This window comes from Akanthomyces muscarius, chromosome 5 (genome assembly GCF_028009165.1).
Source record: "Akanthomyces muscarius strain Ve6 chromosome 5, whole genome shotgun sequence".
Classification (NCBI taxonomy): Eukaryota; Fungi; Ascomycota; class Sordariomycetes; order Hypocreales; family Cordycipitaceae; genus Akanthomyces; species Akanthomyces muscarius.
In genome coordinates, this window is record NC_079245.1 from 790,979 (window position 1) to 816,304 (window position 25,326).

General features: G+C 51.6%; 8 protein-coding genes across 10 annotated transcripts; 5 read left to right on the forward strand and 3 right to left on the reverse strand.

The window, feature by feature from the left end:
• Positions 1 to 123: 123 nt before the first annotated feature.
• Positions 124 to 1,623, forward strand: LMH87_009526 (uncharacterized protein; the record flags this gene model as incomplete). 2 transcript variants are annotated; one of them, XM_056196534.1, is made up of 4 exons in its annotated part: positions 124 to 153; positions 206 to 575; positions 629 to 1,123; positions 1,175 to 1,623. In XM_056196534.1, 4 exons carry the CDS (start codon positions 124 to 126, stop codon positions 1,621 to 1,623), a joined length of 1,344 nt encoding a protein of 447 aa, XP_056053671.1. The 2 variants fall into 2 exon arrangements, with proteins under 2 accessions (XP_056053671.1, XP_056053672.1); XM_056196535.1 differs by having other exon boundaries at positions 124 to 147.
• An 822-nt stretch (positions 1,624 to 2,445) lies between these two features.
• Positions 2,446 to 7,276, forward strand: LMH87_009527 (uncharacterized protein; the record flags this gene model as incomplete). The annotated part of the gene is made up of 9 exons (XM_056196536.1): positions 2,446 to 2,771; positions 2,835 to 2,849; positions 3,769 to 3,777; positions 3,891 to 3,975; positions 4,131 to 4,253; positions 4,306 to 4,356; positions 4,404 to 5,199; positions 5,250 to 7,045; positions 7,094 to 7,276. 9 exons carry the CDS (start codon positions 2,446 to 2,448, stop codon positions 7,274 to 7,276), a joined length of 3,384 nt encoding a protein of 1,127 aa, XP_056053673.1.
• Positions 7,277 to 7,545: 269 nt separating this feature from the next.
• Positions 7,546 to 8,151, reverse strand: LMH87_009528 (uncharacterized protein; the record flags this gene model as incomplete). The annotated part of the gene is made up of 2 exons (XM_056196537.1): positions 7,546 to 8,081; positions 8,139 to 8,151. 2 exons carry the CDS (start codon positions 8,149 to 8,151, stop codon positions 7,546 to 7,548), a joined length of 549 nt encoding a protein of 182 aa, XP_056053674.1.
• A 687-nt stretch (positions 8,152 to 8,838) lies between these two features.
• LMH87_009529 (uncharacterized protein) lies at positions 8,839 to 10,953 on the reverse strand (the record flags this gene model as incomplete). The annotated part of the gene is made up of 1 exon (XM_056196538.1): positions 8,839 to 10,953. The coding sequence occupies one exon, from the start codon at positions 10,951 to 10,953 to the stop codon at positions 8,839 to 8,841; it is 2,115 nt and encodes a 704-aa protein (XP_056053675.1).
• Positions 10,954 to 14,285: 3,332 nt separating this feature from the next.
• Positions 14,286 to 14,709, reverse strand: LMH87_009530 (uncharacterized protein; the record flags this gene model as incomplete). Its single annotated transcript, XM_056196539.1, has 2 exons — positions 14,286 to 14,347; positions 14,427 to 14,709. The coding sequence occupies 2 exons, from the start codon at positions 14,707 to 14,709 to the stop codon at positions 14,286 to 14,288; spliced, it is 345 nt and encodes a 114-aa protein (XP_056053676.1).
• A 3,910-nt stretch (positions 14,710 to 18,619) lies between these two features.
• LMH87_009531 (uncharacterized protein) lies at positions 18,620 to 19,064 on the forward strand (the record flags this gene model as incomplete). The annotated part of the gene is made up of 3 exons (XM_056196540.1): positions 18,620 to 18,627; positions 18,680 to 18,749; positions 18,864 to 19,064. The coding sequence occupies 3 exons, from the start codon at positions 18,620 to 18,622 to the stop codon at positions 19,062 to 19,064; spliced, it is 279 nt and encodes a 92-aa protein (XP_056053677.1).
• A 2,218-nt stretch (positions 19,065 to 21,282) lies between these two features.
• Positions 21,283 to 22,323, forward strand: LMH87_009532 (uncharacterized protein; the record flags this gene model as incomplete). 2 transcript variants are annotated; one of them, XM_056196541.1, is made up of 1 exon in its annotated part: positions 21,283 to 22,323. In XM_056196541.1, the coding sequence occupies one exon, from the start codon at positions 21,283 to 21,285 to the stop codon at positions 22,321 to 22,323; it is 1,041 nt and encodes a 346-aa protein (XP_056053678.1). The 2 variants fall into 2 exon arrangements, with proteins under 2 accessions (XP_056053678.1, XP_056053679.1); XM_056196542.1 differs by having other exon boundaries at positions 21,313 to 22,323.
• Positions 22,324 to 23,601: 1,278 nt separating this feature from the next.
• Positions 23,602 to 25,290, forward strand: LMH87_009533 (uncharacterized protein; the record flags this gene model as incomplete). The annotated part of the gene is made up of 4 exons (XM_056196544.1): positions 23,602 to 23,739; positions 23,870 to 24,481; positions 24,680 to 25,130; positions 25,205 to 25,290. 4 exons carry the CDS (start codon positions 23,602 to 23,604, stop codon positions 25,288 to 25,290), a joined length of 1,287 nt encoding a protein of 428 aa, XP_056053680.1.
• Between the last annotated feature and the right edge of the window lie 36 nt (positions 25,291 to 25,326).

The following is a 25,326-nucleotide window of genomic DNA, read 5'->3' on the forward strand; positions in this document are numbered from 1 at the left end:
CACATTGCTCGCAGATACCATTGCACCAGAGATCGAAACCGTCAACTATCAACGTCGACGATCTGATCATTTCACAAGAGTCGGGCTGCGCCACAACCAAGAAACACTGACCAGGGGCTCAAGATGGCGTCTACTACAGCAGAGACGGTGAGGGTCAGCAGTACCCCATACTTTTCAAACCTGCCAGACTAATAGCCCGTCGCAGGACAAGCCGTCCAAGCCTACCGTGGAGGACGTTCCCGAATCACCCACCACAGCTCGCCCCCTCGAGATGGACGACGACGACGTGCAGGACACGAGCATCATCGCCAACGACGCGACGGCCACACCGACCAAGACTCCCGCTACTACGAAACCGACGGACCCCGAAGGCCAGATTTCCGCCACCGAAGTTCCTGCTGAGACTCGAGCCGAACAGGAAGCCCCGCCTGCGAAGCCTCCTCGTCCCATGTCGGAAGCTCAGAAGAATGAACATATCCTCAAGGAAGCTTTCCCGACAGTGGACCAAGGCGTCATCAAGGCTGTCCTGCGAGCCAGCAGCGGCCGAGTTGAGCCAGCATTCAATGCCTTGCTGGGTGAGTAGATGGTCCACTAGCTTGAATTGCTGGATGGCTAATCGTCAAACTAGAAATGACCGACCCTGATGCCGTGAAGAACGAGCCCGAAGAGCAGCCGCCCGCCCGCCCTCCTCGTCCTCAGGGACGAGCCCCCATCTCGCAGGTCGAGGCCGACGAGCTTTATGCCCGGCAGCTGGCTGAGCACTACGATAGCGTTGGCGCATACGAGGCTCGCACCTCGAGCCTCAACCGCGACGGCCGACCGCGCCACCCTGACGATGACGACCGCGAGCACAGCTTCCTCGACGACGACCTCCCCGTCATCCGAGAGAACCTGCGCAAGGGATTCGTCGACACGCAAACAAAGGTCAATGGATGGATTGCCGGGATAAGGAAGAAGCTGGAAGAAAGCTTTGATGAGACGGAGGAGAGGACACAGAGCGAGGGCCAGCCCTTCCGACGCCAGGGTGAGGCAAGCCGTCGCAGCGGTGACTACGATCGCTACGATGCCGACCCGCAGGTTCTCAGCGATGATTTCGCCGGCATGCGATTCTCGTCGGATGGCCGTGAGTACATCTAGACCTTGTCATACAGAAGGGTAAGCTAACATGATGCAGATCCCACCAACCACCCCCTATCGAACCAGGGCCTGCACCGGCCTCCTCCCCCATCGAAATCGCCTAGACCTGATGGTCGAAGAGTTGGATTCAAGGAAGGCCACGAGGAGATTAACATGTACGACTCGTCACCCAAAGTGCCACCGAAAGACAACGCGGCCAACAAGTCCAGCAAGTGGCAGCCGCTGTCAACGGTGGAGCCCGAGCCGATCACGGACAATGATCCGTTCAGCTTAGGCGATAGCGATGACGAGAAGGAGATCAAGGATACTAAGGAGACCAAGGAAGCCAAAGAGACGAAGCCCAAGGATACCAAAGAAGTCAAGGATGGCAGCGTGGCCAAGGAGGACGACGCGGCTGAGCGCGTCAAGAAGGCGACTGCCGAGGCCATGGCGGACAGCCTAGGCGAGGCGACCAAGGTCGAGCAGACCGGGGATAAGAAGAACTGAAAAGCAGCTGGGTGACCTTAATTGGAAGTGGGTTGATGTGCGGCGGCCTTGTTTTGCATATGTTAATAGCCGTGTAAGTTGTCAACAGATTGACCATCGAGCCTTTTTCCTTCTTAGCAAAAAACTGACGATATAGTCTAAATAAATCGAAATCGTATCTTCTTTGATTTCACGTGCAATTTATATGCTGTGTTGTAGCACAATACGTCGTGAAGCTATATAGTTGTGGGTGACATGGCGACTGAGGCTGGTAGGTGGCACGCGGGGTAGTTGGAGAAAAGCAGCTTTGTGTGACGTAGCACGGTGGTCGAGACAGTCAAGTGATGGGCACAATGATCGGCTGCATGTCGCAGCCACCACAGGCCGGGTGAGGTAGAGCCTGGCACCTGGTGACGACGTTGCCGTAGACAGCCCGCTCGGACTGGCTATCGGAGCTACAAGTGCCAGCCAAAGTGCAAAAAGAACCACTGAGGGGTTGCATAATGATAATATTACGTCGTGTGGTTCCTGGCTACGAACTAGCTTACAAAAATCTTGACGGCGGAGGCCGCAACTTAAAAAGTAGTGGTGCCTCGGAACCAGGGCCATGAGTCGACGTGCCGCCGGTCGCCTGTCGCACGACCACGAGGCCTCAACGGGCGCGTCTATTGGCCGCAGCAGATAACGGCAATGGGAGGGCTGCCGATCGAGGAGGATGCCAAGTGTGATTATAACAGTCAAGCGCTAGTATCTGGCGTGTTGCTGTTAAGCGGTTAAATCTCGGCTTGAATTTGGACCCTCGGCCGCTTGCGCTCTGCCCCCCATGTGTCCCTGGGTAGTGGGATGAGATCCGCAGCTGCACATACTATTACGCCCACTACACCCCATCCCACGCAGCAAAGGAAACCGGTTCACCACGAAGCTCTACGCCTGTCAAGCAGGGCCAGTATCGGTCCCACGAAGAGTCAAGGGCCGCTAGAGTTGACAGACCGGTGCCCAATTCCGTGTGTCTCCAGCAGCCAGGCCCTCAACCCACTCTCTCTCTTCGGCTCTCTCGTCACCTCTCACGGCTACGATGCCCTAGCCAGAAAATACCAAGGCCCTCCTCAAAACCAAAGTCCGGCTTTTATTCCCTCAAGCTTACTTCGTCCTATTTGCAAAGAAAAAGAGTATTTGGCCCCGCCTTGAGCTTGCCCTCTGTCCGTTGTCCGCTGAACGTTCCGGACAAACAGAGTTGCGACCTGCAGGTACACGCCGTTGCTACCTACGTCTGGACATCTACCTAGTGCCATCGTTCCTCTTGCCTGCAGCAGCCTCTCTTCTTCCTGCCTACATAGAGCTTCCCGGTTAGGCACTGAACCTCGCAGGCCCCTTGCCCTGCCGCAGCGAACCCCGCCCGCTAAAGTACTGACTGGCTTCAAACCCCTCCAACCAAGCTGCAGCCAAACCTTGCAGAGAAGCACAAGGCACACAGCTCACACCACCTGACCCGACTCTCAGGGATACTGTACGGCCTGGGGATCTCTTCCGGCTGGCTGATACTGCATACTGCCTCCCAAGCTTACCGGCCACATCACCGCGCAGCACCGGCAACCAAACGGGCCCTTTGGCGCAACGACGCCCGAACGCACGCTTGCTGTCTCACAGCCAGTCAGGCGCTCACCCGGTTCTGCCTCGCGCTCGCGCTACTGTGAATCCTTGGCCTGCGCCCTTCAGCTCTGCGACTCCCTGTCTCGCTGCTGCTGCTGCTGCCCACCCCGGCTGCCGCCACTCATACGCACCTTGCGTCAGCTCTCGCCATCCCGACCTCTCACCTGCGCCGCCCGCCATCAGCTCCGGAACCACGGCGCCAGATCTTTTTCTTGCTTGTCTTCAACTTCACGACGCTTGCATCCTGCTGCCAGTAGACGCTACTCCTTGGTGACGAGTCTTTTTTTCTTTGGCCTCGCCGGGCACACCCCACCAAGAACCCTGCTCGACGACCCCTCCTACTGTCATGAGGAGCTCTCTCTCACGCTACTAAATCTTGCTTTCCTTGCGCTCCCCGACATACTGGACTCGCCACTTGTTGCTAACGCGCATCACTTCCATCTACCCTCCGACCCCTCTGCTACTGCAAGAGGTACAGACAAACCTCCGTCTGCGCGCAAGAGCATAAGCTCCTAGATTCACCATGTAAGCTCGGCCCACCATGTCTGCAAGCGACCCGGGACGCAGATCAGGACTGCTTCGTAACGCCATTGGCGCCGCGCCACCGTCAATTCAACTGCTTACGTGCTGTGATATAGGAAGTTCGGAAAGCAAATCCAGAAGCGCCAGCTCGAAGTCCCCGAATATGCGGCGAGCTTTGTAAATTATAAAGCTCTAAAAAAGGTGCGCAGCAAACTGCCATTTGCTTGGGTGGCGTACACGGCACCAACGAACTGATGCCCTGATCAACTTCATGGCGAATCTTTGCGCTGGTGTCGGAGACCGCTACCGCATGGGCTCATGCTTCTTGCCAAGCAAACCGCTGACATGTTACACAGCTCATCAAGAAGCTCTCGGCGACCCCTACGCTAACTGCCCAACTCGACGGTCAACGGACTGGCGCCCTCGCAGACTCGCAGACTGCCCTCCAAGCCAACAAAGCCACATTCTTCTTCCAATTAGTACGTCTGCTGTCGGTATCGGCATCATATGACAATATCTAATTGCTAGTAGGAACGAGAGCTTGACAAAGTCAACGCCTTTTACTTGCAAAAAGAGGCAGAGGTAAGCCTGACCGCGCAGTCCGCATGACGTAACCTAACATTACGCAGCTCAAAATCCGCCTCAAAACTCTTCTCGACAAGAAAAAGGTCATTCAATCCCGTCAAGGCATTTCAAGACGTTCCTCAAAATTCACAACCTTGGAAGAGGGCTTTCAACAATTTGCCACCGACCTCAGCAAACTCCAACAGTTTGTCGAAATCAACGGCACCGCCTTCTCCAAAATTCTCAAGAAATGGGACAAGACGTCAAAATCGAAAACAAAGGAGCTTTATCTGTCAAGAGCTGTCGAAGTGCAGCCCTTCTTCAACGCCACCGTAATAAGCGAGCTCTCAGATCAGGCCACGACAAGTTTACAAGAGCTCGGTGCCTGGTCGGATGGCATCCAAGTCAACTTTCAGGCCTCTGGTCATGTCGTCACAAGCCAGCATTTTATGGGAACTGACGAGGGCGATGCTGACACACTTCTCCTCGAGACTGTTATCACTGGCAATGTCGATACTTTGAAGGAGCTCCTGACCAAGATGCAGTCCGCATCCAGCGCTGAGGATGGTGACAACACATTGATGGACCGAGTTACTCGCACGTTTCTCGGCGCCATTCACGAGGCACCTCGAGTTTCGCTCCAAATACTGCTTGACACTGGTCTCGTCGACTTGCATTCGTATGATGACATCAACGAGCGCAACTGTCTTCACCAGGCTACTATTTACGGCAAGGAATACGTGCTTGAGTGGGGTATCAAGGCTGGTGTCCCTGTTGACCGAACCGATGTATATGGCCGTGTTCCCGCGCACTATGCCAGCTTGCACGGGCGACTTCGCATGTTGGAAGCTCTTCTTGATGGTAAGGGATACGTGCGTTTTCGCCAAATCGAATAAGCTAACATGATGCAGCAAACATTAAGACTATTGACCTGATTGACCACGACAATTTTACTCCCCTCATCCACTCCATTATTCACGGCCACCTCGAGTGTGTCAAACTGCTGCTCGCCAAGTCTGCTCGCATCGACCCTGTCTCCGATGCCGACCACGTGCCTCTGAACCTGGCTTGTGAGCACGGCTCTGTGCCTGTTGTTGAGCTGCTTCTGCAGCACGGAGCAAACATTCTCCCAGACGCGGAAGGGCTGTATCCTCAACATTTAGTTGCTCGGTCGGCCCAGTCCCCCGATCTCTTGTTGCTACTCAAACAATTTGGGGCGGATCTCGACCAGATTGATAAGCTCTATGGATGGACGCCTCTTGTGCACGCCGCCAGCGAAGGCAGCGTTGAGTGTCTGCAGGCGCTCCTGAAGATTGGCGCAGATGCCAGCATTGTGGACGAAAAGGATCTTCCAGCCATGTACTATGCTGCATGGGAGGGTCATCTGGCCTGCATGAAGCTCCTCACGCCCTTCAACAACCGTCCTCGGGCCAGCCCTTTGGTTGCACAGCCGTCCTTGGGACCCATGGGTAGTAGCAGTGCCCCCCAGCCAATGGCACTAGACCCCGATGCTATTCCTATCTTGGAGCTGCCGCCGCCGATAATTCCCTTGCGACGATATGGACACAACTTCCTTGACACCAAGACTGTTGTCCAGATTAGCTTTGAGGATGCCAGCGAGCAGCCTCTCGTCTTCTTCCAAGACGGAAAATACCCCGCCGCTCGCCTGACGATCTCCTCCAAAAACTCCGAACTCATCCCCAAGAACATCATCCTGCCCATTCAGGAAGACACGCGAATCGTTTCCTTCCAGGTCGACAATCTTGACACTTTCTCTCTTGACTTTGATGTCTTCCCTACATACGGCGCTAAGATTATCGCCAAGACGGTTGCACTGTCCAGCACGTTCAAGAATCCGCAGACCAGCACGGCGTGCTGTCTGCCACTTTTTGACCCACGTCTCCGCGCAATTGGTCAGATCAGCTTCAACACTCAAGTCATAAAGCCGTTCAAGGGACAGCCACTGGAAATCACCGACTTTGAGACGTACTGGAAAGCCACTAGCCAATTCAACCAGCCCACCAACGCTGTTGTAACTGGCTCGAGCCTTTCTGGAGACTATGTTCGTCTGTTTGTGCAGTACACGAGCGATGGTATCCCGGTCATCTGGCCGCAGTGGACCATCGAATGCGGCGGCCTTGATATCCCCGTCTGTCGTTTGACTCTGGATCAGTTCAAGACGACGACTGCACGAAGTGCTAGCCGCTCTGATCTCGCCACTCTATCTGACAAGAAGGCTGAGAATATTGCTGAGATTTACCATGTGCTGGCGACAGCCGGTGTCACGCTCAAGGAGGCGCTTGTTATCCTGCCTCATAGTGTCCACGCCAACCTACAGATTCTCTACCCAACAGCCGAGGACGAAAAGGCTCTGGCACTAGGTCCCGCTCTGGAGGTCAATGAGTATGTCGATGCTATCCTGACTGTAGTGTTTGACCACGCGAGAGCCCAGCGTGCGCAGTCGCACTCATCACAAGTGGTGCGCTCCATTGTCTTTAGCAGTTACAATGCCAGTCTCTGCACGACGCTCAACTGGAAGCAGCCCAACTTTCCTGTATTCCTGTGCAACGACCTTGGAAGGGAGGAGGTTGAACCGGCCTCTACTGTTGCAAATGTCCATGGACGGCGGAGCACATCGATCAAGGAGGCGGTTAGAATTGCTCAGAGCAACAACTTTATGGGTCTCATATGCTACTCACGACTTTTGGTATGTATCAACCCAACTATTGACAGTACCTCCACTAACCAAGACCAGGACTCGGTCCCCGCTTTGGTGGACGCCGTCAAGTCGCATGGCCTGGCGCTCGTCATGGACAAGTCGAACGATTCGCCCGATACGAGCCCTCTGACGGACCCTTTCCCGCGGCCACCCAAGGGCGTAGACGGTGTCTTGAAGAATCATGGCATCTTGCGCTTTACCGACTCGATTGACATTTAGGTGCCCGTCGGCGTCGGACGCTCTTTCCCCCCTTTTTAGAATCTCTTTTGTACACGGAGGGATGGTTAGGATTTTATTTTTACAGTTTTATGACGACAGCCGCGAGTCGAAAAAGCACGATAGCACAACCACGAAATGAAATGTAGAAAAGCGCCGCATACCCCCCGGGCGTTTTACGTGAGTGAATGGGAATACATATGAATACTTTAGTTAGAAATAGACTTAATTTTTGCTCATTATACATTTATGGTCTAGCATCTGTGAGTAGTTTATGCCCCCTTGTAGTCGTACCGCAGCGCCGAGAGCTCCTTTTCCGGATCGACGCCCGCCATGACTATTTTCGCCAGCAGCACAACACCGTAGACGCCCGCGGGCAGCGTACACATGATGGGCCACGCTAACGCACCGCTCGCACTCTTTCCCGGCATGACTCCCTCGCCGACGCCGCCGTCAAAGTTCCGCGCCTTGTACGCCACGGCGGCGCCCCAAAACGCAAGCAGCGCGGCCAGGAGCGCGTTCAGGTACGGCAGGTTCTGGTCCAGCGGGCTGCGCGCTAGCCCGGCGGCGCCGCCTGTCCCCGTGCACCACGCGTCGATCGGGTGCAGGCCCGTGACGGTGGGCGGCAGCCGGCGCAAGAGGTACGCGGTGGAGAGCAGGGAAGAGAGCGCGAGGAGCGCGGGTAACGAGGGGAGAGAGGGGAGGTAGGGGATGGTGGCGAGGATAGGGACGAGGAGCAGGATGGAGGCGAGGGTGGCGTTTTGGGCCTTGTTGTTGTCTGCGAGGCGCTGGATGTAGGATTCCTGCTCTAGGAGGGGGTCAGTGAGGTTTGGGGATGAGGGATGGGAAATGGGGGATGGGATACCTTGCTCGTCCATGGCGGAGGGGGGAGAGTCGGAGTCGGAGTCGGAGCCAGAGGCGGTGGTGGTGTCGGTTGGGTAGTGGAATGTGCGCCGGAGACGGGCGGCTGTGCTTCGTGTCGCCATGGTTGTGAGGGGTGAGATGGCGAAGGAGGTATGAAGTTGAACGAGATGAACGTGAAAGTGAATGATGCGGTTGCGTGTTCCGTGCCAGCTGTGGGCCTGTGGCCTGCGCCTAACAGTCCTCTGTACACCACCTTCACCACACCTTTAAGGCGGCGCCAGCGAATTACGACATCGGCCGTAGAGAGACTACTGACATGTCACCATTTAAATGCCTATTTTTAAAAATATTATGTTTTTGTTTTGTTTTTATCTATCTACTGCAAAGAAACACTTTTTGTGCGAACAAAGCAAAGCAAAGCCATCCATGTGGCGAGAATAAAGCGCCGTACGAGCACTAAACTTGTTGTTGACAATCTGAAGAGAAAAAAGGAAAGAAGAAAATAAGGGAAGCCATCCATATGGCGCAAGCAAAGCGATATAGTGACGAAAGAAACCGTCTGAGTAAAAGAAGGGAAGCCGAAGAAGAAGAGGAAGTAGAGTAGTAAAGGAAACGCAAGAAGAAAGACATGTAGCAAAAGTGAAAAGAAAAAAGAAAAATAATAATAAGAATAATAAGGGAATCAACGAAAGAAGGGTCTGTTACTGAAATTGAGCAATTCGGACAGCAGACGCCTTCAGTCCGAGAAATTGGGCAATATGAGCCATAACGTGCTCAATTGGCGTGACGTAAGCGGGACCATCAGACTTGCGGCCGGCTTTTCCACTAAATAAAAGGCCGGCGGCGCGGGCTATCCCATCGTAAACCACGGCGCCGGAATCGCCGGGGGCGGCAAACTCGACGCCTGCTTTTCGGCTGTAGAAGGAGTATTCGGGAGTATGCGTGACAGTGCCTTCCTGCACAAGATATATCCAACTGTTGCTCCTTATATCGGCCAAGTGACGGCCGAAAGCGCCAGTGGTGGCTTTGGTTATCGCCGAGACTTTGTACATGTTCTTTCTGTGAGCCATCTCGCGAGTTGGAGCAAGCTGTTGCTTCAGCGGTGTTTGGGACGCTTCCTTGGGCGGGCACAGGCCTTCGGTTTTTTCGGGCCAGATCGCAGCGTCAGGCAAATTGTTGTTGCCCAGGCGATGAGGGAAGACTTCGATGAGAGCCCAGTCTAGCAGCCCACCGTCGGGTGTCCGGAAAGCGAAGCCGGAGCCGGCATAAAGACGGCCAAACTTTTGCTTTCTCGAGTCGAAAAATTTCACCTGCTCATTGACTCTTTGGTCAATAGACTGTTTCTCGGCTTCGTTGCGGGCTTTGAAATCCCTAAAGTATGAAACGGTCTTGTTGTGCTTGCTTCGTGATGGACTCTCGATGTCGGCTGTGAATTTGTGATCGGGTTTGAAACCACGCAGGTCTGTATCACGCAGTGCAGTCCCTGGCCCTGGCGGGTGCTCTACCTCGTCGGTGGTAATTCTGAACCCTGGAATTGCGCAACGGATAACATGGTAGTTGGTCAGCGCGAGGCGTTTCCAGTTTCCAGTTTTCTCATCCGCAATCTCGATGTAGCATCCCAGGGTTCCGACCATCGAATTGAAACGCATTGGCTCCGGAGCCGGCTGCGCGCGCCGACCACCCCGACCACGCTGTTGGCCTCGACCTCCCCGAGGTGGCTGCTGGACTCCACCACGACCTCCCCGAGCACGCTGCTGAGGTTGAGCCCCGAGAGTAAGCTGCTGAACTCCTCGTACAAGCGAAAGGGGATCAGAGCCCCGAGCAGGTTGCGGTTGCGGTTGCTGGAATGGAGGTCGATGTGCAGCAGTGCCAGCGCCAGGCGGCGCTGACGGCACAGCCGCTGGTTCGGCCACAATATAATTGCTTACACTGAGGTCAGCACCTATAGAGGGCCTGGCTTGATATGAAATCCTGGAAAGAAGCGGATCGTTGCCCTCCACATTAGCTACCTTCTTCAGATCGAATCTGACAAGGCTCTCAGGCGCAGAATGTTCCATGTGCAGCCGCAGACCGTGACCGGAGGCTGCCAAGTACCGCTCGATCTCGGTCACGGCAGGCTGCCACAGCCTCTCAGGACACTGACGGAAGATTGAGATAAGAACGGTGGGAGGGTTCTTTTCAGCGTCCTCATCAAGGCCGAGACGAGACAGCCCGATGGAATTCCATGCCCAGAGCATTGACTTGTGGCTCTCCAGAATAACAAGGCTGTCTCTTTTTAGTTCTTCCCAATCACGGTCCAAATCGGCTCGATCGAAGACTGGGGCAGCGTATAGGGGCCCAGATGCCTGCGGGGAAATCATTTCGACGAGAACATTATGGCCAGTGTCTTTCAAGACTTCGTCCAGCCAGGTCTTCAAGGTTTCGCAGGTTCGTCGCCATTTTTGGACATTCTCGGGATGCCATGGCGCGGTGATCAAGACGGTGATATAAGACTGGCTGTCTTTTTCGGGCTCATATTGTGAGCAAATCTTCCAGCATACCTCGGCTGAGTCGGTTTCGTCGCGGGCGTCCGCGAAATCCTCGCTGACCGGGTAGCCGTGGTACAGAAGAAGGTCGTGGACAAAGTGGTCGATGCGGTCGCCATGTTTGTCAAGGAAAATACCGAGGGGCACAGTCATGACGGAGAGAAGAGGAAGAGACCGTAGAGGCTCTGACCCGACTCGTTGAAAGCCGACAGCGATGGTGAGCGGACCCCAGTGTGGTGGCCGCACACGGGGGCGTTGTGCCAGCCAATCTGCGAACCGCGGTTCGGCCATGACAGTTCAGAGGTAGAGAGACTTGAGAGGGCTCGACGCAAGGGCTAAAGCAAAGGAGGTCTCTTGAGAGAGAGAAAGTGGCGGTAAATCAGCAACAACAACAAGTTTTGTACAATTCGACTGTTGTACGCAAAGACGGAAGGAAGCGGTGCGGAAGAAGTGGGAGGAAGAGGGAAGAGAAGGTGGTACGGAAGAAGTGGTGAGATGCGAAGAAATATTTTCTGATTCAAAGGCATGGGGGAGCAGGGTTCTTATAAGAGTAAGTGAATAAGTCTTTACACTTGCAGTTACCTGCTGCGTTTACACTTACAAACAGCTGTTGATTGCTTGGTGGCGCAGTGTGACTTTCGGTGGCGGCAGCAGCCCACATCAAGCATCAGCCACGAGAACCCAAAGGCTCCCTAGCCAATGTTTATTTTCTATCTTCTTATTTATCGGTCTTTCTCAACTCCCTTCTTTCCGTTTATTGTTTTCTTTTTACTGCATCTGATCTTTCTTCCCGTGGCTCACAATCACCGGCGTATTGCTTCCCTTTCAGGCCTCAAGCGGCTGGGTGCTCAATACCGCCCAAGCCAGCTGTAGCGCGCGAGCTTTCTGAGTACCGCTATCAAGTATCTTCTCAGCGCTAATATATACGGGTTTCGGGCTGTTGGCAAAGTTCTGCGCTTTGCCGCCACAGGTAGCCACGGCTGGCGCCACGTGAGCATAGCTCGTTGACGAAATTGTACGGAGCGACACATACAGTCTAGCTAGCGAAGTGACAGATACAAAAGCATTCTCTCTAAATTGGAGCAACCACTCTCAAAGCTACATCTCCCAGTACTCGCCAGAATCATCCGCTCCTACACCTATACTTCATATCGACTCAAATCGCAAGGGACACCTGTTGCAACACCCAGCAGCAATGAATGGAATCCGTCTTAACTGGCAGAGAGTTGGGACACACCCTTTGAGGCCCCTCCCTCTTCGCTCCGTACGCGATGATGCTTGCTCATTGGTCGTCATGCGCTACCATGATCGCATTGACAAGATTGTTGAGCAAAAACTCCAAGCATACCAAACTTCGGCCGATAACGGCGAGGATGTATGATTCGTGTACCGGGACGAGCCTGAAGAACCAGAATATTTAGACTATTGTGGTTGGAGCGTAATTTCACGCTCTACTTGTGAAGCGCCATACACCTCATACGTGACAGTCCTCATCGTCGCACCTTGGGACGAAACTATGGCGGATACTTGGTGCAAAGCTGTCTTCGATATCAAACACCATCTGGACTGCAAACTACTATGGTCCCATGGCCTTGATATCAAAGTCGAGATAATTGCGCCGGAACTGAGCGGGCGCAACTATTTTGCCCCAGTCACTGGCCGAGACGATCTGGATAGGGACTGGGAGCTCATCAGAACGACAGTTCGTCGCAAGATCGAGCGCTATGAACATGTTCGCATGGCATGGAATTGTATTGCACTGTTCAGCCATGGCATACACGAAAAAACGACAAGAAACCCCCCCGACGGTGTATATTACGATTGCGCGCACTTGCCACAAGTACGAGTGGAACTGGGACCTCCGGGAGGATATACAGGAGTATCTGGACCAATCTGGATACGGTCTCAACCTTCACATGGAACACTGCGCAATTGATTCTTTTGGCACAATGGTATGAAGGAGCCGGCAGAGCCTCTTTCAGGAAATCTTGATGTTGCCCCCTCGGTCGCCTTGAAGCCGTACGGCAAAACAGTCTCGATGGGGGCTGAGCTTAGCGCAAGCACCGACATCATCCTGACACACCACGAGCCTACCGAAGAACGAAAAGACCAAGCTGAACTGGATTCCATGGTGAAGCACAGCAGGTAGCATTCAACTCTCCAGTCGGAACACTTGGCTGTTCGAAATGCGCCTCGTTCATGGTTTTCTTTAATACCTGAGCTCAGCGATTCCACGACCACTCCTTATCTGCTATTTAACACAACCAGACCGTCATGACGTGGGATCTCGTCTTACTGTTTGTGAGCTCTACGTAGGATTCTATACATCGGCGAGCGCTGTGAGCTCGGCCGTATAGGACGGATAACAACACGCATAGCGACATGGGTTAGCGCAGAAAATGTCGCGACGAAGAGCGCGGTGGGTGACTACTAAGCTCGCCGCGGTCCCATCTCCTATTAGTCAGTTATTAAGTAAAGCCGTCCGCTATAGATAGCGTTATTGCCGCTTTCCTAGGTACGATCAGAGGCATTTCCGAGGAGATGAGCAAACCATCACCCTAAGGAAGCAACGGTGGAAATGATTGGTGCAGCGTTGAGCCGCCAGAGTGCGCCGTATACGTATTCATTGGACGGCAGTCTGGCCCCAGGTACCGCGCTGAAGCACGGTCTTGGGGCAGCTGGAAGTGGCGCTCAGCGCTGCCCTCAAATCAAACAAACCAAAGCCGGACCTATATTTGTTTGTTTGAATTTTTTTTTTGAGCGATGGTTGTTTGCTTGAAATTTTTTGCCAGCCACCAGAAGGCATTGGGCTCCTCACAGACAGGTACTGTTCCGCGATATAGAGCCAGAACGTAGTGTCATTTGGCTGCCTGCGTTTACCATGGCAGGCTTCAGGCAGAGGAAGAATCAAGGAAACGGCCACGGCACATGAAAAGAATGTAGCCGCAAAGAAAGAAGTTATTGTAGTCCGTACTAATTTCTCTTCTGCCCGAGTCATTACTGTAAACCACTCAAATAAAAGAACCCTGGGTCCTCTCCGTCAGGTCATCAATACACGACTGACATCCACGGGCTTGGGCGGGCCGCTGATGCATATGGATCATACAACATGGTAGTATCCGGAATCTTAATATCCCCTCTCGCCATGAACTTCTTCACATCCTCAACTTTCACATTCTGACACCCGATCACTGCCGAAACCTCATCCGGCATCGCTGCCTCCTTCAGCGGCACTTCATCTGCATACTCGTTTCTTGCACCCCAGTCCTCCCACAGCAGCAGCTCCTTTTTATCCAGCGCAGCCAAATCATGCATGACATTATGAGCAATAAACATCATCCCACGCAATACGGCTGGCGCCTCTGGCCCGCCTCCAGGGATGGTGTATCGATCTAATTCGGCAATTTTGCCCTGCCGCGCTAGCATCCACGCCTGCGGCCCCTACTGGAAATCAACACCGGAACGTAGGTCCAACCAGTCCACCTTTTTACCATCCACGGTGCGAACTTGGGCAAGGACGTCGCACGTTCGACAGCCAGATAAAATAGAGATAGCAAAGTTCATTTACGAAGACAATAGCTTCTAAAATGGTAAATATACGCTTCGTAGTAGTGGTATGATAATTACTTCCATCGGGTAATTTGGAGATTAGATCCTGAGTACTGATAAAGGCCAGAATTCCAGCCTACAAAAGCAAGTTGTTATTAATATGCCTACGATATTAAATGGGTAGCAAACACAGAGGAATAGTAGGCAGTACGTACCTTGCTTGATACACTGATTGATAATATTCTCAAACCCATCCCAGCAAATCTGGGTAGTCGGACGTGTACCCCAGATAGCAAAAGCGAGGAACTGATTATTCAGGTTTCCGCAGTAGTTTCCTGGTTGCGTCGCAATGCAGTTGCACGTCGCACTGCGGGCATTCCAGAATCGCTGAAGGGTAGTGCTATCAGGGACGCCCATCCATTTATTTCCACATTCAGCCGCAGAAGCTAATTGTGTGATAGACACAATGGCTAAGCTGAAGATAACGGTAGTTTTCATTTCGGCTTGGTGAAAGGCTGGCAAAAGCAGGACGGACGATGTTACTGGCTATTCAAGGTAAAGATATTCAAGAGGTGCATATACGACTTCAAAGGAGCAAGATACAAAACGTCGGGCGATTTACCTTTTAAAAGCGAGCCAGAAGAAAAAGCAAACGTAGAACATGTGATGGAAAGATGAGATGTGAGACATTGGGAGGCGGCAATTCTCTTACTGGCTGGCACTTACGAAAAATGAAACAAAGTCCTAGTTGGATCCATCCAAGACCCTTGTCACACCCCTGCACGCCGATGACAGTCTAAACAGCTAATTCTCCCTAGATAGACCCAAAGGAATAGATGTAATTCTCTATAATATTGCTATAGTTTCCGGGGCCTGAGGTATTACCCTTGGAGAGGCTAGCAACTGCCTCACCACTTCGACGCGTCCCGCCTTTACTGCCCATAGCAGCGGTGTCTAGCCGTCTCATGTTTTGGAGCCTGGATCGACGTCATCTCGCCTTAGTAACAGTTATACCACTTCTTCGTGGTCTCTTCCACCCCCAATGAAAGTGGTGTTCGATGAAACCAGTCCTTGGCGTCCGCATTGATGGCATCTGCTTCAACGGGTTCGGCTGGCGCTGGCAAAAATTCTGTCGCAGTATAGCCATTTTCCGACGCAGAGAAGAGTGAGCAAAGCCCATAGTCACATGTGTCGTCGTTGGCAGCATCTGTGTCGAGGAGTCGTCTCACAATCGTGCTGTGGCCTTGCGAGGCGGCGAGGTGCAAATGCGTTCGGTTCTCCATTTTCAAGCAGCAGGTTCGCTGGTTCAATATGACCTCCATACGCAGCCCAGTGCAACACGGTTGTGAAGTAATAGGTACTGAATTTAATGTCCAGGTTGGCGTGGCAAATGGGTTGAAAACTGCACTATTCATGGCCCCAGAGTGGCCTATGGAGTTATCTGCAGTATTCTAGCTAGCGGCACGGCCTGAGCAAATCAACAACCATGTCTAAGACATGCTGAATATAATGGTCAGCTGGCAGTTTTTTGTTTGGCGGCACTCGCGCCGAGCATCCACTCCGTCATTGGCCGTCGGGTCATGTCTACAATTTCTCTGGTATTCGCCTGCAAAATGAGGGCGTGCAGCAAAATGTCGCGTGATAGTCAGCCTCGCTAAACAACCCGGAATCGGCAACCTTGGCGCGGATGGGATTACAGGTTATGATGAGTATATTGCCCTACTTGATATGGTTCCCCGGTCCTGTATTGATAGATAATACAGCGCTAGCAGGCAATGCTCGATAGTTGTGCGGGCTTCCTTGACGGTAAGTCTCTCAGCATTAGTGGAGTAATTGTCGCCAGGATTGCTCGCCGTTTCAGGCAATTTTGCATTGCCTCTAGCGCACACACGTTAAATGAACAAGCTGTCAAGTTGTGCAAAGCTTCAGCTATAAACTCTTCGGCCGGAACACTGCTCATTGACAAATCGCGCTCCTCATTCATCTCCAACCCCCCGTCGTCGCCAAGTCCAACGGGGTCATGCCGTTTCCATATCACCCTGACAAGTTCGCGCATTATGACTAGGCTGGCCGCACACACTATATTGCCGACCTTTCGTCTCATCCTTGGTTTATGACTTCCACCTTGTGGTACTGTAGATATACACTGAGGGGCCTAAATCTGTGTAGAACCCCAGACAATCAAAGCTCCTCCATTTTCCTGCCATCGGCCCGGCTCTATCCTCGCCACACTTCAATCACCACTATAAGAAGCAGCAAGGGGCTCGACATTGGAGCCGAGGGCGTCGAGCAACCCAGGGTTCCTGTTGTTTTTAGAGATGGGGATCGCCGCATCCCGGTCAAGAGCAACTTCAGCAAGCGCCAATAGCAGTATTCCTTGGTGAGAGCAGGAGGCACTCTAGTATAGACATTCTCGCTAATTTCGGGTGATTGGGGCGGATCTCGCGCACGGTGTGAAAACAGGTACCGTCTAAGAGAGATCTGAGTAGAGAGGTGGTCGTAGGTCAGTGATTAGTCAAGAAACGGAAACGGGCTGTATTCCGCCACCTTAACCAGTCTTTACTACCGGAGATTAGGCTGCGCCCACGCCATATTTCGGGGGTGTAGAGGCTCATCCCCCTTTCTGCTTCCTCCAACACTAAAATTCGACCTAACAATCTGGTAATTATTCCACATTTTCTCTTCCTTACTTGCAGAACTAATCCTAGCTGTGACCGGCTTTATGAGCGATCAAATTGCGCCCTCTGCGCGGGCAGTTCACGACCCGAGAGAGCAGAAGCGCCCTACCTTTCTAGTACACGAGTGGGTAGTATGTCTCTAGAAGGTTAAAGTCCCTATAAAGGGAAATGCAATACCTAGTATTGCAGGGCTCCTCAGGAGACTCGACTACGGAGGCCCTTATCTACTCCGTACACAGGAATTTTACCTATGTGTTTGTTCTTTTCCAGCGAGCTTTTACACCACAAAGATAACAACTAACAGTAGTACCCTCACTCGCTGGAAGCCTGCTGACCTAGAGTACGGTCTCGCCGAGCTAGCATATACGTGGCTCTACTATCATGACAACGGAAGCATATTCTGGCCGGAAAACTCATCACATCTAAATTACAACAAGGTACAATACCCTATAGACGAGATATAGTACGCTATGACCACCTCACATACCATCTCTTCCTAGTTGCTAATCTTGACAGAATTCTAGGGCTCATGCTTCAGCTCTTTTACAAGCTTAACCAGAAATACGGTAGACCGGCCACAGTTACAGATGTGGTGATGATGGCTTTCGGGAGTGATCAATATGTGTTATTCATTGGACCATTGCGGCTTCGCGGTACGCCGTGCTTTTTAATGGACGAGGTCTATCTCTAAATTGCTTGGCTGGCTCTTTTGTGCCCTCAAAGCTAAAAATGTGACTACCGCCGCCTAGGTACCACTAGCGTCATAACGTTATCTCCCCGCATCGACCACTCGACCGCACTGCGCGCCAGTGTCTCAGCTGCGCTTCTTCCTGTCGCTTACGGGTATGAGCTACAACGCCATCACGACCATGGCTAGCTAGCTACATCATCTACGTATATTTTCTAGGCTAGGCTAAAGAATTTTCGACCTTCGAGGATAGCTCGGGCATAGCGAGTCCATAGAAGCCGCACCGTACCTAACATACATGTCAATTATCAGGCGCCAATAAGCGTAAAGCGAAGAAATTTGTCTAAACCTGTTTCCGTTGGTCGGGTATTATATTGTGAAGAGAACTCTGTAGATTGTCGACGTTCTGCGGCTGCGAGTAGCCCGCGTTTAAAAAGGGCGGACCAGTCCTGCGATTAAATACAAGCATCTACAGCTATACGACTATAACAGTGCTTAACACGGTTTCTTTAGGATTGTCGGCCTTTATTAACTGAACGAAGCGGCACTATACTGAGAGCCCCGCACATGATATATCATTATTAGTCTAGCTGCTAATACTTTTCCCAGAATATCATTGTGTCCTTATCTACCCTTTAAAGTGACTGCCCGTTCCTAGTGACCGTCGATATCTTAACAACTAAAACCAGAATTATCCTACGTGAAGCACCCTTAACCTATTGTTTTGTTTACCATATTTTATTTTAAGCGAGTCTAAAAACCGTTAAGTCGGTGGCTGTGATGATTGTTTAGGTGAGCAACCCGCACGCCTACTACTCTATTTGCCTTAAAGCTACCACTAGTGTTGGCGTTAGGGGGCTTTTAAGACCTGGTGGCGAACCAGAATACACTATCGCGCGCTATATTGCTTAGGCTTCTATAGCTGCTTAGAATGCCGTTAGCCAGGAGTTTACCGCAGATCTAGAGAACACACTTGGTTTGGTAAAAGAAACGATCTATATTGCTCAAGAGATTTCACTCTATAATTATAGTGTTAGCGAAAATGCTGAGGTAAGAAATCTACGTTCTGAAAGTGCTTTCCAGCTTTAACATGCGAAACTAGGGGCAAAAGCTTAGTGATAGGTTCAGTTCTGCTAAAGGACGGGAATGTTTTATTTGACAGTGCTGGACCCGTGAGTGGGAGATACGATTTTCGGCCATAGCACGACTTTAGGACACAGCATGACTTTTAGACACTGCACGCATTTTGGTCACAGCACGCATTTTGGCCACAGGACGACTTTTAGCCGCAATCCATTTTCGGCCATAACATAAGCCGCAGCACAATCTTTGACTATAACACTGTGTTTCGACACGGATGGACACCAGAAAACGTGGCGCAAAAAAACAACGGCGAATCATGGGCAATACGGGACAAGTGCCCAGCGGAAAACGACTACGCCAAGAAATGGGACGCCGAGCGAGGACCACAGCCCAGAAGGAAGTAAGGAGAAGAGCGGCAACGAGCACTAAGTCACCAATGGACAAGCAGAAAGTTGCTCACCTGTCAGGCCGGGAGAGCAGAAAGTCATTAGCCAGCGCCAGCTGCTCGAGAATTCGCTGGACAAAAACATGTAGTGCGTTGCGGGCAAGAAAAACAGCAAATGCACAAATAAACAGCTGCTAGCTCGCCACTAATAGTAAGGCCGCAAAACCACTAACTGGTCAAGACGCCGTTGAACGGAAAGACAACGACCAAGTGAGGGAAAACACACTGGATATGAATGACCCCTTCCAGATTCATGGCAGAAATACCAAGCATTTATCCCCACACACTCGCAGATCTGGCTTAAAAGACGGCGTCATATAACGTACGCCTGGCCTCGAGGTCACACTCAATTTGGCGCCAGATATACCATGGCAAGCCGCCCTAGAGTAATCCAGGCCCGCGTATACCTATGGCTCTTAAGAGACTGAACCCATACAAGAGTCATACTATCGTTACATCTGGCCTCCTCTACCTATCTCGACGTTCTAGAGGCTTCTTGAGGTAAGCGTATACTTCTGCTGGGAGTACCGAATTTAGCATTGAAGGCTGGCGGCTGTATAAGGGTCGCAGAAGCTCTCCCGTGCGATACGCGTGTATTATATGGCCCTACCAGAATCTGAGAAGCCGTACGTTCTCGCGCTGCAAGGAATGGAAGAGGCAGTAAGACAGGATTCCATCGATTCCATCATCCTAAAACTCGAGTTCGGAGCCCTGCATCGAGATGTAAGACCCTAGAGGTTGCCTTGAAGCTCATACAGGAAGTCTGCCACTATTCCTAGGATGCTCACTCTGATCAGTGCCCAGAAAGAGCTGCCTGATTTGCGGCAATAGCTCAGGAACAGCTGGTCGGGCATCAGCGCAGCCGTCTACAGTCGTAAGATCGGTGTCAACGTTCATATCTGCCTTACACATACCAGCATTCTCCAAATGAATATTTCCCACAATGGTTGGCGAATGTGGTAATCTCACTTGCTCCGCTCGCAAATGCTTCTGTTCTCTGAGGGTAGGTGCTGTTGCGCCAAATGTGTTTGCTCATAGCTTGACGTCTGTGTTTTCGACTGTGATTGGCTGATTCGTGGTACAAGCTTGTCTGAGACAGTCTGCGCCAGCAGACTCCTGGCTCTTTGAAATTGCCCTCATTTTCACAAGATCGTTACTTTGCTTTACTTTACGCCTTTTCTTCCGCGGCTTCGATCCGAACCTGCGTAGTCCATCCGATTTCGCTTTGCAGCTCTCGCAAGCCCTCGCGAACCACATGCGGGTGGCGCATTCATCCCAGCTTTACGCTATGAATCCCGAACTGGAGATTTATTGCGCAACTCCCTTACGATGTGAGCAAAGAGCTTACTTATAAGCGAGCAACCCTATATGCCACTAATGTAGACCCTAATAGTAACAAGCAAATTTAGATACTTTTGCCGCCTAGCGAGAGTCCATTGCGGCGGCTATATTCCTTCTTGTCACTTTTCTCATATTTTCAGCGGCTAGCTATAGTACTTTCTTCATTTATAATAATGGGTAGGTGGGGCAGTGATGTTCTTTGTCCCCCACTCGCAAGTGTACTTGAACTGTGGCTACTTATTGTTTAGAATGGCGGTGTGACGCGATCGTGTCGTACGCAATCGTCGATGAAGTACGTCACTACCAATTCCATTGGCCAGCACAGGACAGGCAAGAAAGTGCAACATACAATGTCGTCACTCTCAGCCAGCCATATTTCGTCACTCAATGTCCGCTTTGCAGCGCCAACTCAAGAGCTATCATTTCATTGCTAAGGAGTACTTTCTCCCCGATAGCTCAATGACGACACATATCAATGCAAAAGCGAAGGCATCCTTCTCGTTCCCGGATGCGCCAGATGATCTACTAACACCATTAAATATGGAGACTGAATTGAGATAATGTGGTCACCCTTGTTCCGTCGACAGAATTGTTAACGGTGGTCCTTATGCTTCTTACACCCGGCGCTAATGCCCTAGCCTGAGCCAATACATTTTCCAATTGGTTCGAGTTCCACGAAGGGGCTTGCATACACTAAGGTTATTTAACTGGAATCTACCCCGAGCGACAAATGCGTGCTGGCTTCTGCATCACGCAATCCGCGCTGACCTTCCATAAAGACACCGAAAGTATCTTCAACTGCACAAGTCAACGCACCGTCTTGACGCCTCTATAAGATGGGATCAGTACGGGAGCAATACTCCCATATGGGGCCAAACCTTCTCTTTTCTGTCAAAAACACCAGTCTGTCTTTCCGTGCAGCACTCCTTGAGCACAAAAACCCCGATACCGTCCGCGGTGTCTTGGAACAGCTTCCGCTCAATTCATTCCTCACCAACACTGTGATTGCTGGTGAGACGTTGCAGATTGGAACCAAGATAGTTTCACTTAAGGGTGCGCACATGGTCGAGCGCGAACTTGGTGGCGTGTACTGCTACGCACCTGGAGCACAGATCAACGTCTGCTATGGAAAGGTTACTGAGACAGCAAAAGTCAACCAGTTTGCTCAGGTTTATGCTGAGGATCTTGACGATTTGCGACTTGTCGGAAAGCTCGTTCGAGAGCAGACCATGGCCAGCGCCAATCGCAAAATTGTTCGCATCTCTGTCAGTTTGATCGGCGGAACTACCGAGCCGGCCATAATTAAGCAGCCCGACGTCGCTTTGCCAAGCGATCCAAATCACTGGCGTGTCGTCAAGGCGGAAATCGAGAAATCCATCGAAAATAATTGGCATGACGAACCAGATGAGATTCGTTTAATTCGGCTTGGCGTGGTTCAGAGCGGGGCAGGCACTGGGGGGAGCTCTTACCCGATCCTCGTTCATGACAAGGCTTATTTGATGGTGGATGGCGGGGGCATCTTATTCCGCTGTCTCAAGCTGTCGACCAATGAAAACATTACAGTGGAAGTGTTGAAGACAATCACCAACAGTATTTTCTTCGAAACCTTTGATCATTTTGTTTTTTTCGGTGATCTTGGACTTGAAACGTTGAAAAATCTCGGCTCCAGATACAAGGCGGCGCTTGACAGTGTCCACACCACGGACGAGTATGTCGAACTGTCGGCGCCATTGTTGCTCATTTTCAACGTTTTCCATCGTTGGATCAATCTCATATTTCCTTGGCATCACGGTGCGGAATACCCCCACTGCACATTTGCAAACATTGCTGATGCATCCAAACTCCCAACCTACGGAGACGATGTCGCGAAGGCTTGAGTTTGCTTTTAGCCAACACAAGTGGAAGCCCGTCTCTGTACTGAAGTAGGGTCTCTACTGGTCAGAGGCCCTGCAGGTAATAGTGGTAGCCGTACCCTAGTGTTATAAACGCTGGCTAAACGTTATATATACTGCTATTGCGCCTACATAAATTGCTGGAATTGCTTTCGATACCCTGATCTTTTGCCCTGTGGCCTGACGGTAGAGCTTTCTGGATTTCAAAACTTGATTCCTAGTTTTAGAATATAAACCAATGCCAAATCCTCATTGTTGGGAAGACAAGTCTTCCTTACTAGCCTCCTAATTAAGCATGAACAGTGAACATTCAATCGATGGAGAGACTCACAAGATTATTGGCGAGCTGGCCGACCAGCTCGCTAAGGAATGGGTAAAAATGCCGGTAGGAGACAACCCCCTAACAGTCTCCTACTGCAAGCGCCACATGCGAAGCTTCCTTCCCATTGCCTTCCAGCGATGGTGGGATACAGTCAACCGAGAAAGCTATCACGGACTTGGTCTGAAAGCCGAACTGAAGAAGCTCCCCGAGCTGACACTTCAACGACGGCAGCTAGGATATCTCCTAGCCACGAGGGCACACCACGGAGACTTCGCCGCGAGCGCTTCAGTCACGAAGACGCCGTGATAAACTGCCCATGTCGGCGCCGGAAGTTTCCAACTCACCTTTTCTAATGCAGGAAGATCCCTCGCAGCCTCAGGCCTCGGCTGACACCCGAGCCTGATACCGCGATACGGAGAAACCTAGGTAGATCCTTCCAAATCTACGTAAAGCTCGCTGACTTCTATTATTCGAAGATCAATAAGCGATACTAAAGAATGGAAGACGCTCTAGCTGGCAACTAAGAGCCGATAAATCGCCCAAGCTGCGCTAACTGCTTGTAAAACCCGTTGTACTATTTCCTTTGTTACGTGGAAACACGCGTCAAACAAGCCTCACGGCACAACAACACTATAACACAGCACAGGTAGCTCTCCGCTGACAGAAGCCGCCTACAGCAAGAACCGCCAATTGAGAAGAAGCAGTTTTATCTCGATTGGCGCGTAGCTGCTACTATAGGAGGAGTTCGGGTCATGAAGTCGGTGCGAAGAGCCCTATTGTAATAGCCTATGGAGTCTAACACAATAGTAGTCACGTGGCTAATAAGACAACAGGCAGGCTCTAGGGCCCCGCCATCTTAGTATAGAGACCCCGCCATCACACTCTAAATATTATTATCTTCACTTTCTGTTTTACTAATACCATTCGCATTACTCACCGACATGAACGCTTCGTCAATCGTTGTCGAAGAGGATGTGTCAATCTATGCATATAAACCATTGCAAAATAAGGATGACTTTCGCCTTGTTACAGTTTTACCCGGTCTTTTTGAGGACAAAATTATTCTCAAGATTTCACATGTACTTCTGCTGCCGCTTAGTCCAACGGTGTCGCGACGGATGGTCCTCACAGAACTGAAAAAAACACTGCCACAAAAACTGGGATGCCCATGAGGCACGCGCAACTCATCGATTCCTGTTCTCCTTCCAGAATTCGGAGACAGGGTTGCTGATCTCGTCGTGGACGCACCCAATCGAAACGATCAACCCATCCCTCTATTTCCAGCCGAACGAAAGGAGAGAAGACTACGGACCGAAATTTGAAGCCTTGTCCTACACATGGGGCTCTGCGCTTCATCCTGAAACAGTATACATAGCAACCGAGACCTCCTTCTCGAAACTCTCCATCAGACAGAATCTCGCCTCTGCTCTACGCCATCTTCGCTATCCTGATAAACCACGCACGATATGGGCCGACGCCCTTTGCATCAACCAGCTGGATGTCAACGAACGCAACCAGCAGGTTTCTCGAATGGTCGATATTTACCCACGCGCTCAGCGCGTGTTGGCGTGGCTAGGTCCAGACTCGGTAGATGTTAGCTATGCGATGCGAGCCCTCGATTTCCTGGGAAGTCAGGTTATAACCACTGTCGACAACTCGACCATATTCGCCCCTGAAGCGACAGAAAGACAATGGGACCACCGAACGGTGCTCCCGTACGATCGCGGCACTTGGATGGGCATTGCACAGCTCTTGAATAGAGACTATTTCAAACGGCTGTGGGTCGTCCAGGAGATCCAGCTCGCCAGGGAGGTTATTATGGTTTGTGGAAATAGTTTCGTAAGCTGGGATCGTTTTTTCAACACAGTCAATTTCCTGTACAAGAGCGAGCCTCTTCCCCAGTCACTCATCCCGCGAATGAGGCTGCGGATAGTGAAGCGTCTAGTACAAATGGGGTTCAATTATCCCATGTCTTGGAAACTTCTGAATTTGGTTGATAGAAGGGGCTGTTCTGATCAGCGGGATCTCGTTTACGGGCTCTTGGGTCTGCTACCAGCGTCGTTTTCTTTTCGGATCGAGCCCCGCTACGGCCTACCGGTCGGACACGCTTACAAAGAGGTCATGTTGGCGTACATTGAGCATGCGCAGCGACTTGACTTTTTTGAAGCTTGCTCTCTCGCGCGAAGAGAGAAGACCGGAACTCCTTCGTGGGTGCCGGACTTTTCGGCACCGCCGGCGGTCGGCAGAGAGGTCGGCATGCAGCTCGCTGCTGGGTACTCAAGATGCTGGGCAGAATATAGATGGGAGGAGCAATTACAGCAGGAAATCTTGAAGGTAGCCGGAGTACAATGCGCCAGAATAACACATGTGTCGAAAACAATCCCAGTGAACGACAATCTTTCAGAGACACTGGCTGATGTGAGGGCAATGGAGCCTGACAAGCTCGACATGGCGCCATTGTATATCACAGGTGAGACTTTCCGGGTGGCTTACGCAAAGACTGTGGCTGGGAATCATTTACAGGAGAGGTTCCCCACGCTCCAGTTTCCAAATCTGGAAACCTGGTTAACACAGGACTCCCCAAACGCTCTGTTTGGGAAATGGGCCAAGAGAGAAATGCCCTGTCCTGAGGCCCGGGCTAGTCATGCCAGGGTCCCGCTCGTATT